Source organism: Nestor notabilis, unplaced genomic scaffold, assembly GCF_000696875.1.
Source record: "Nestor notabilis isolate BGI_N333 unplaced genomic scaffold, ASM69687v1 scaffold4195, whole genome shotgun sequence".
NCBI lineage: Eukaryota > Metazoa > Chordata > Aves > Psittaciformes > Psittacidae > Nestor > Nestor notabilis.
Genome location: NW_009930493.1, coordinates 40,098 through 50,181, shown reverse-complemented (window position 1 = coordinate 50,181; position 10,084 = coordinate 40,098). Strand labels below are relative to the sequence as shown.

Here is a 10,084-nt window from a genome sequence, read left to right as displayed (position 1 = left end):
CCGCCCTGGACCACGCCCGGGGAGGGGGCAGCCACAGCTTCTCCGGGGAACCTCTGCCAGTGCCTCACCACCCTCACAGGGAACAACTTCTTCCCAAAATCTAATCTAAGTTTCCCTTCTGTCAGCTTAAAACCATTCCCCCTTGTTCTATCCCTTGGAAAAAGTTCCTCTCTGACTTTCTTGTAGGCCCCTTTAGGTACTGGAAGATGGTCTAAGGTCTCCTGGAGCCTTCTTTTCCCCAGGCTGAACAAGCCCATCTCTTCTCAGCCTGTTTCCATAAAAGAGGTGCTCCAGCCCTCTAAGCATCTTCATGGCCTCCTCCAGACTTTCTCCAACAGTACTTGACTTACTGCAGTGGATAATACTTTGGTATGGTATGTCTGATTACTAAGAATAAACTTTTACCTAGGATCCCAAGCATGAAAGAAGGCAGCAGTTCAAGCTTTTTGTCATGTAACAAAAACTCAGTTGTATTGTACTTAAGAGTATGGCCCTGGTGGACAAATACAGTCTCACTTTGTGTGCTGGCCAGTGTTATCCAAGCTGTGTTACGCAGAGACATGACTGGAGTACCTGACTCCCACTCTGGCCTGCTCAGGTGCTGACAGTGACACAGCTGCAGTACCACAAGAATCGGCACAGGCTGCATAGCCTACATGGGCACCTTACTCAGAAAGCAAGGCCCATGCATTTGGTACACACTAACAATGCCCCAGAATGCTCAGATGTTTCTTTAGAAATTGTTATTACATCCTGTCATACAGCAACGCAAACAGAAAAGTAGGAAGAAGGGGGAAGTATATCTTGGCACAAGGAAAAACAAGTACTGAAATGCAAACCTCAAAACCAATGTGCTGCTCTTGCACAAAGAATAGTGCTTACTGTGTGGCCACTTTCCCTGTGATGGTGGCAGCCTACAAAATGGCATTCCTCTCTAGTGGCGCACTTTTTGGTGACTGATGTACTCTTCCCATGGTCTGTGAAGAGATGAACTGTCAAACAGTACTGAGTACCTACAAAATAAAATTTAAAATGTTCAGTTATGTAAAGTATGCATTCTTTTACAGGGTTTAAAAACTTCACACTAATTAGCAAAATAGTCTCATAAAAACTACTTATTTTGGCTGTACAAAGCCATTTTGCAACTTAATCAAAATACCGTTAGCAAGAAATTAATTAATGATGAAATCTTCAGCTTAACTGACCCTTCAAACCTCCAGAAAGGCTGCTATCACTTAAACTACTTTTTAGCACTATAATCTATGCATTTATCTTCCATCCTTTACTCTTTCTTGCAGCCCATTCTTGCTTTCTTTGTTTTGGACATGGTTCCTCATTCCTCTAGCTTGTTTCTTCCATTTTTCCACTGTTACTGTGAATATGACCGTAAAGAAAAATGAGGAAGCATATTTCCATTCTTTTCTATGTATCTATTATTCTCTCACACAAGTATGATCCCCAGTCATTCAGGTCTTGCTGCTTTACGAGCAAGCCTACAGCATAGAGAGACTATTTCATGTTGGGATGGTATCAAAAAAGAAGAGGATAAGGCTGCAAAGGCAATTCTTAATTTTTTTAAACAACATCTTTATTTCCTAGGAAGCACATAGCTACACACACATAAATTGATATCTTGTTAATATATCTACTATGCTATATTAATAATGTATTGTTATATATTATATGAAATGTTTTATAGATATAAATAATTTTTCACTGTTGCTTTGCACTCTGAAATGGTCAAAACATTCACCTCAGCAGAAGTTGTATGAGTCAGTATTACTAACAACATAACTGAGGACACCACTGTGTTGGCAGGTTAATCCTATTCAGTTCAACTTCTACAAGATGGCTGAGTCAGGGAGAAGGAAATTTAACTATCATAAAGAATCTCCTTAGTACAGACGCACTTACTTTCAGGACACCATCTATCTTCAGCCCATCTGTTACAGTTGTAATTGTCCACTGCATTATCACAAGTAAAGCACTTAAAACTGTTTGGAAATGGAGTGGCTTTAAAAGTATTAAAATATAGTAAGTTTGCATGTATTAATAAAAAAAAAATTCAAAATAATACCGTGCTTGTACACACTTATGCTTACAGAAACATATTACATACATTTACATATTTTCAATGACACATCAATGTTAGACACCTAAGCAACAAGTTTTGTAGTAAGCTTTTACATTTTTAACTGGGTTTGCTATGCCTGCACTTTAAAACACTTTCTCCTGTTTTCATTCTCTCACAATCCAAAATACCATTTAAGCTGTGGTGGGAAAACAGGAAAGAGAGAACACCTTAGATGTATGCCCACAATACTAAATCCACATGTATGTTAATAGAGATACACAAACACTGTCTACAGATTCATTTGATGAAAAAACCTACATCTTCAAAAACAGATTCAGATTTTAATCTCCAGCTCTGAAGAGGAGTGTTTTAAAACCTTATTTACATTATATAAATATATAAATGATTTTAAGATGTACAGTTCCCTAGATGCACATATATACCTATCATACCCCGCTGTCCTGTTTTAATGATACGTAAAATGAAAATCTTCTCCCTTTAAGTGAAGGATAGAATAATTCTGATGCTAGATAAGAGGCAAAAAAAATGATGCCATTAGTGACAACTGGCTTCACAGGTCTCACAAGGTTTTTAACTACCTTCAGTTTGAATTAATTGCATACAGCACACCAATTCTTTACCTTACAAAAACCCCAACAAGATAAAACACAAAAACATCTGTTCTGTATTATTTCTGAGAAATCCACTGCATAATTTGCTCTGTAGGAAGACATTTCAGAGACAGAAAAATAACATAAAAGCACCTAAAATGTGAAAGTCCTCATGCACTCTTTAATTTAGCAATGCATGCAATTGTTTATTTTCATTCAGTCTACCTTTAAAATCTTAGAAATAAATTAAATTGCTGTGGGTTGAAAAGCAGTTTTATTTTAAACTTTTTATCCTTCATATTTGAAGAAGACAAACACCTAAAAACCAAAGGATTGAAAGAATATGGCAATTAACTAAAATGTTAAGCTACAACCGCATACACAAAAAAAGCGTAGTGTCTACTTACGGTCTAGTGGAGGTCTCACATTGTAAAAGTTGATGTTCTCAGCTGAAACCCTATTTCCTGAAAGGATGAAGAACGGAAGAAAGGCTCCGGCCAGCATGTGATAGAATAACAACATGCTGAATATTATTGTACATGAAAAGCAAAACTCTTAGGCCTAAGAAAGAAAGGGAACACATTATTTAGAGGAAATCATAAAGAACTGAGTGTGTAGAACAAGAAATTTCCTAGTAAGTACTCCTGAAACATTGAAAATTCAGTCTGTAGGTCTGTACTGTGAAGATGGCTAATACAAGTGAACATGTAATGATGAGCAATGCAAAGCTGAGCAGTTACTGCCTTCTGCTGGCCAGGATCCTGTACAGAGTCCTTAAACTTCCACAAACTTAAAAAAGCTAACATATTTCTTTAATCTATTTGTCCTTCTAAGGAATGTCAATCTTACAGAATCCTTGTAAGTATTCCTAAAAATGAACATCGAAACTGAACTCCTTTATATCCTACTTGAAACAGACAGGATTACAATACCATTAAAGAAAGCAAAACGCAGACAAATGTAATTTTTAACACCAACAGCCTAGAACTCAAGCCGAATTCCTTATCTGACACAGGTCAGTGTATGTCTACCACCTTCAGATAGCTACAGTGGCACAGCATTAAAAATCATAGGTGTAAATTCAATTTATTTCTTCTTAAAGTGCATACTACCGGGATGCTAAGAAACACACCTGATGATGGTACACAAGTCTTGAGAACTGCAAAGCAGCACATTCAGAGGATGTGACAGAGGTTTTGGGCACATTTATTTGGGCTCCCCGAGGTGCTTTGCTAAGGCTTTGTGGAGAAGAAGAACTAACTGGTCAGTTTGATATTTAGATGTACACGCATACACACACAGAGGTATGTATGGCAAATAGCAATGATACTGGAGACCTAGTTCAGATATTAAAAGGCAGAATCAGCTTAAATGGCACCCTGCCCATGCAAATTCCAAGCAAGAGAAACAAGCTCGAGTGGAGGCTCCCGCCAAACCAAACATGTTGCTTTGAGCTGCCAAATGCATTCATTCAGAAATTTCTCTGCATACCCCTGCACAGGCCTGTGTAGATGTACACTACACCTGTGCAGGAAGCTCCAAATGAATCCAAGCACTGAACTGAAAACGGTACTCATACTATGGCAGAGAATTCAAAGGATTTCCTTCTTTTCCTTGGTTTTTTTTGTTTGCTTGGTTGATTGGTTTTGTTTTTTCCAATTGACACAGATAGGAGTTATTTGAAAGATGCTTGTGATAACAAACCAATCAAGAGAAAGTTCACCTTTACGCACTGGGGGCGTAGCCATCCTACCTTAAAATTTGTTTTGTAAATATGAATATATTTCAGTAGATACTGAGAAAGCCCTGGCATACCTCTAGTTTCAGTGCACCTCCAAGACTATTTTCTGTGGATGGTCCAGATTTCTTCTGATTGTAGCCCAGGATCTAAAGAAGGATTAAGAAGAAGGTGTGGAAAACAAACAGCAACTGATTGTCATAATTCTGTCCTGAAGGAACTAATGCGCTGAAACACTGTATGTCCTTATTTAAATTGAGAATTAAGATAGAAACCTAGAAGTGTGGTGGATTTCATAACAAAATATACAAAGAAGCACCTGAAGTACAAAATGTAGCTCTACCTTTTTGAGTGCTATCCTACTGCAGAAATAGATTCCCTCCTTCCTGTGATACCCCAAAGTCTTGAAAGACAAACGACAGACAAAAGTGAAGCAGTAAGACTACTTAGTCCTTCCACGAGGATGAGTTTACTTCTCTTGCAAGGGAAAAACAGTACCCAGGCAATGACCTGGGCAGGACCAGTCAATACCAGATGAATAAATATTTCACACTCTAGAGATATTCAAACTTTCAACACATGCTTTGACCAAAATAGAAGCACTCAGCAGCAGCAAGGTAACCTAAAAGAGCATCAGTCTCCAGATTGAAGGTTATTTGCAAACTATTAAGTAAACAGGTCCCCCACAGTTCATTCCTCACTGAAACAGAAACACAAAAATGTTGGCCAAATCCTTAACACCACTGCAAAATCCCAAATAAATCTAAAACAAAGTTACAGCTCTCTCCAATTAAGCACACAGTATTTGCACAGTGATATTCTGCAGCACTAAAGACAGGCTATTTATAACGCTCTTGACTTGCCTTACTAGCACACACTCGAGGTGCACGTTTCAAATGTACACTTAGTTTTAGTGGCTGGGTATTTTTTTTAATTTGTTGGGATATAAACCTGTGTATCATGGTTTAGTGTGAGGTGTCCCTGCCCATGGCAGGGGGGTTGGAACTAGATGATCTTAAGGTCCTTTCCAACCCTAACTATTCTATGATTCAATATCGTGACTCGATGCTTTTTTGCTAACAAATCAACCCACATCATGTTCTGTCATTTAGCTGTTGCCTCCAAAGTCTAGTTCATGATCCTTAATGTCTTCCAAGATAGATCACTGAAATGTGGCATTACACAGGATAGGAGAAAGGGAAAACAGAAGACAGTGCTGCTACTACAATTCCTGAATGATCCAAAATACAATCCAACTTAATTCCTCCTATTTCTAGCATTCTTAGCTCTACCAGTTTATATTGGAGCCAAGAGCTCTCCCTCAAGTTTCCTCTTGTTTCATACAGTTTAAATCAGTGCTTAGAAACTCCATCCTTTGCCATTAGTATGTAAGATTCTTCAAATGAATTTCTTCTTAGAAAATGACCTTTTTATCCCAATGTCAAGAGGTGACAAAATTTCTATTCCAGCTGGCAAATTTCTTTTTTCCTTCACAGACAATAATTCCCTGTATTATCCCATCCCACTCTTCTGCTTTATGGTATTTTGGATCAGGCTTCCATGGATGAAGGAGAAGAAAAAAACATAGTGTACCAAACCCCTTCGTTAATACCATAACTATTATTCTGAACAAGTTGAAGATTTAAAGTCAACATAGTAACAAAATGTCATGAGTACCAGAAGCAAAATACACTAACGGAACTTCCATAAAATTATACTTTCCATGAAAAGAGCCAATCTGATAAAGAGACAACAGCTAAAGATCCACAAAGTCTAACTTAAGAGATCTCTCTTTCCCACACAGAGGAGAATTCTTACATGGTGATTTAAAAACAAAACCACCCCCAAAGCACAGCATATGAAAGGCAATTATGCACAGTTGAATTGGCCAGCTCTTCAGTAATGTCCCCTCTTTCTGATGTAGAAGATACGTCTCTCCTGTTGTCACTAGTACCACTGTCACTATATTTACAGCTTGTGCTTTCTTACTATTTCCCACAGGTATCCTGTCATCCATTACTGGAGTCCAAACACAGACACCGTAAAGTCTTTACCAGCTTAAAAACAGAACTGCTACATATTTAGTTTTATTAAAATAAAAAAAAAAATAAAAAGATACAGAAACCAATGACAATGTGTGAAGTTAAAATACAGAAGAATCATGGAATGGTTTGGGTTGGAAGGGACCTGAAAGACCATCTAGTTTCAAGCTCCCTGCCATGGGCAGGGACACCTTCCACTAGACCAGGTTGCTCAAAGCCCCGTACAACATGGCCTTAACACTGCCAGGGATGGGGCAGCCACAGCTTTCCTGGGCAACCTGTGCCAGCACCTCACCACCCTCACAGGGAAGAACTTCCTTATATCTAATATAAATCTCCCCTCTGTCAGTTTAAAGCCATTCCCCCTTGTCCTATCCCCCCTTGTAAAAGTACCTCTTCAGCTTTCTTGTTAGCCCACTCAGGCACTGGAAGCTGCACTTAAGTCTTCTGGAGCAAGCCCACTCTCTCAGCCTGTCTCCATAGGAGGGGTGCTCCAGCCTTCAGAGCCTCCTCTGGATGCGCTCCAACAGGAGCTCCAGTAACACATAACTCCAGTAACATCAGCACAAGTAGGTGTCAATTTTAAGTTCCTGATCCCAGTCACCTTGCTCTTACATCTGTGGACAATCAGGGATCCAGTCTGCACTGGCTTCAGTGGGGCAGTATCAGGCCCTTAATGCATATAGGCTGCTTGAGTCTTGTTGGTAAAGGTATGAGGACCTTTTTTGTGCCTCTAGTGCCAATATCTTTCCTCATGGGTCCTTTGCAAAACAGCTCTATTTAAGCCCTTTGAGTATCTCAAGCAAGTTACTTTTAAACTGGCAACCCATTTTTAATCAAGTAGCAAATTGCAGTTTATTTTGGGCAGCTCAATATCATTTTAAATTTTTTTCAGTATTACTTTGTAGGAAAATGAAGCATTGACTCTTTTCAAAGCATAACAGTTGCGTAACTAATCTCCTTAACACGTTTTCTGCAGTTTCTACTAGGTTGAGGAAAATTTGCCTTTATGGGGAGACTGGTCTGTAACTTGAACTGATGCACCTGGGTAGCAAATAAAAGGCACAATTACACTTGTGCCAGCTTTCTACAAATTCAAGCTGTCTCCTGCTCCCCTCCCCTAAGTTCCTATTGCTTTCCTGTCCTGGTTTCCCCAGAGAAGCTCATGCCAAATAGAAAATTTTAGGGAACATAAATACAAAAAAAGCTAGTCTTTAGTTGGTGTAAAGCACAGTAAATTGATCTCATGATTTGATGTAGTCAAAGGTGTCCTTGTTTGATAACCAGGCTAATAAATAATGGATGCTGTGCGACATGATCTTAGTTACACAGCTGCACCAGAAGTCATTCTTAAATAAAAGAGGAAAATATAGGCCAAAAAATGGTGCTCATATCTTACCCCAAAATCTTTACAATGCTTATTTTCTTCATAGTCTCTTATCTCTGTTGTACTTTCATATAATATTATCTAGTAGTATGAATAAACATTTCATTATGCCCAATTAGGAACTCTCATTAACGAAGGAAAAAACTGTCACAACACAGAAGATTAACTTATATAAACAAGAGCAAACATGGAGACATAGCTTTCCTGGGGTGAGGGAAGAAAGCCCAAGAGGGAAGGGCTGTTAACGTATGCTCTGTAATGAACTTGTAACTGAAGCACATTTCAAGAACACAATGAGGAATACAATGGCTGAAATAATAAATATATTCCAGGAGGTTTTAAGGCTTATCTTGCAGTGTGTAACAGAAGAGTAGGAACCTGTATGCTTGATTTCTGATTTTAATAAAATTCATGTCTGTCTACATTGTTTTTCCTGGCAGACTCTCTGGAGGATTAGCAGATTTAACATGAGATATGGAATGCAAATGAAACTTCCTCCTGTCATTTAGTAAGCAATTTTCACGTGCTATTAGATAATTGCAAATGCTTATGTTAAGCTTGTTAAATACCACTTCGGGACATGAGTTGGAAATACATAGGTGGAAAGGTATGTATGTTAAGGGCTGAAAAAGTTAAACACAATACCTGACATCATCAGGTGTTCCCTACAACAAATCAGGAAGGCTAAAACTGACACTTCAACTTATCTGAAAGGACAAAAATAGCTCCTTGGTTTCGCCATTTCTTTGACAAATACTGCCATTCTCATGTTCTTCTCTGGAGACCATTTAACTTGATCTATAAGCCACCACTTACACCACTTCAAAACTCAGGGAGTGCATAAGTGGATGGAAATAAAAGAAAACCTTCATTTTCCTTGGGAAATAGGCAGAGCACATTTAAAATAAAAAAGGGGAGATGGGGAGAGAAATACTTTTGAAGGATTAAAAAACTCAAAATACTATTACAGATCCACAAATTAAAACTACAAGCTATAGAAGTTCTACCTTTCCTTACCTACTGAGCTGAAATGTCTATTTTCTGATTTGTTTGCCTTGCAGCATGTTATCATTAGTATATAATAACACAGGAAAACAGATTTTACATTACGTTGACAGACATCTACAACTAGTAACACGACAGAATAAAATTCAAGTTATCAACATTATTTTTAAATACAACACATTTCTTTATTTTCACCCACAGCACACTTAACCTTGCCTGGAATTAAATTTGGTCTTAATTACAAGAAATTACTGAGTTCTTTATCTATGATCTTATAAAACATAGAGATCTGGTAATGACAACACCATCTGGCTTGGGGTATAATGCTGGCATGGGAAGTTGTGATGCAAACCGATTGCGAGACATGGAGGTGTCTGACTACACAATACATACAACTGCAATTATTTCAGAAAAAAAATAAGGTACGAATCTGAGCAGTACCACTGAAGTATTTGCAAGGATAAAACATGGATTTGCTTTTAAGCTCATACAGAGAAGATCCATGGAATGAAAACAGCATTACATCTCATTCCTTTTATAGCCAAAACTGCTCAGCAAAAAGTAGTCTTTAGTTTAAAATTCAGAATCCCTGAACATATTTGGAAAATAATTTATTCTAAGAATCCACTAATGAGAGATAAATTTCTTATTCCCTTCTGCAAGAATACAATTCCTTCCAAGAACTGCACTTCGTCAAACCAAATTTTGCTCTACAGCTTTTAACAGCTTCTATATATCACATATGCAAGTGCTTTAAATCTCTCCTCCCCATACATCTGCAAGACTGGAAATAGGAACTTAATATTACTCTAGAGAAAAGAGATTATAGGAATAAGCAGTATTTTTTTCCTTCCTTGAGCTCATCAGAGCACCTCTGTAAAAAACAATTTAATGATATTAATTTTACAGAGTATTTTGTTAAATACCCCAGTGGATCAGACCATTATTAACTAGTCAGGCCTTACTACAAATAGTGGTATAGAACTAAAGCAGACCTAGCTCTCCACATACAAGTTATTGGGAGCGCAGTTTACAGGAGCCAAAGGCCTCAGTGAACACTGAATCAGCTGAGAGTAAAGACAAAATTCTGATTTCCCTTATCCTTCTACAAGTTTAGCTCCAGACTGGAGTTGATATTTAAAAGACTTCTTTTTTTCTGTCAAGCTAAAGTTACCCATATTCAGCAAGACTACAAGACAACACTACTGCATGTTGCACAAGAATGAA

The 10,084-nt window shown here is 38.0% G+C and overlaps 1 protein-coding gene across 1 annotated transcript in view; it reads right to left on the bottom strand.

Moving 5' to 3' along the window:
• LYPD6B (LY6/PLAUR domain containing 6B) overlaps positions 1–3,207 on the bottom strand; it is a 3,861-nt gene extending 654 nt beyond the window's left edge. The window contains exons 1-3 of the mRNA XM_010015407.1: positions 3,093–3,207; positions 1,915–2,013; positions 883–1,013 (exon numbers count right to left, since the gene is read on the bottom strand). Of these exons, the coding sequence (XP_010013709.1) occupies positions 883–1,013; positions 1,915–2,013; positions 3,093–3,207 (345 nt within the window). The remainder of the gene's footprint in view (positions 1–882; positions 1,014–1,914; positions 2,014–3,092) is intronic.
• Between the last annotated feature and the right edge of the window lie 6,877 nt (positions 3,208–10,084).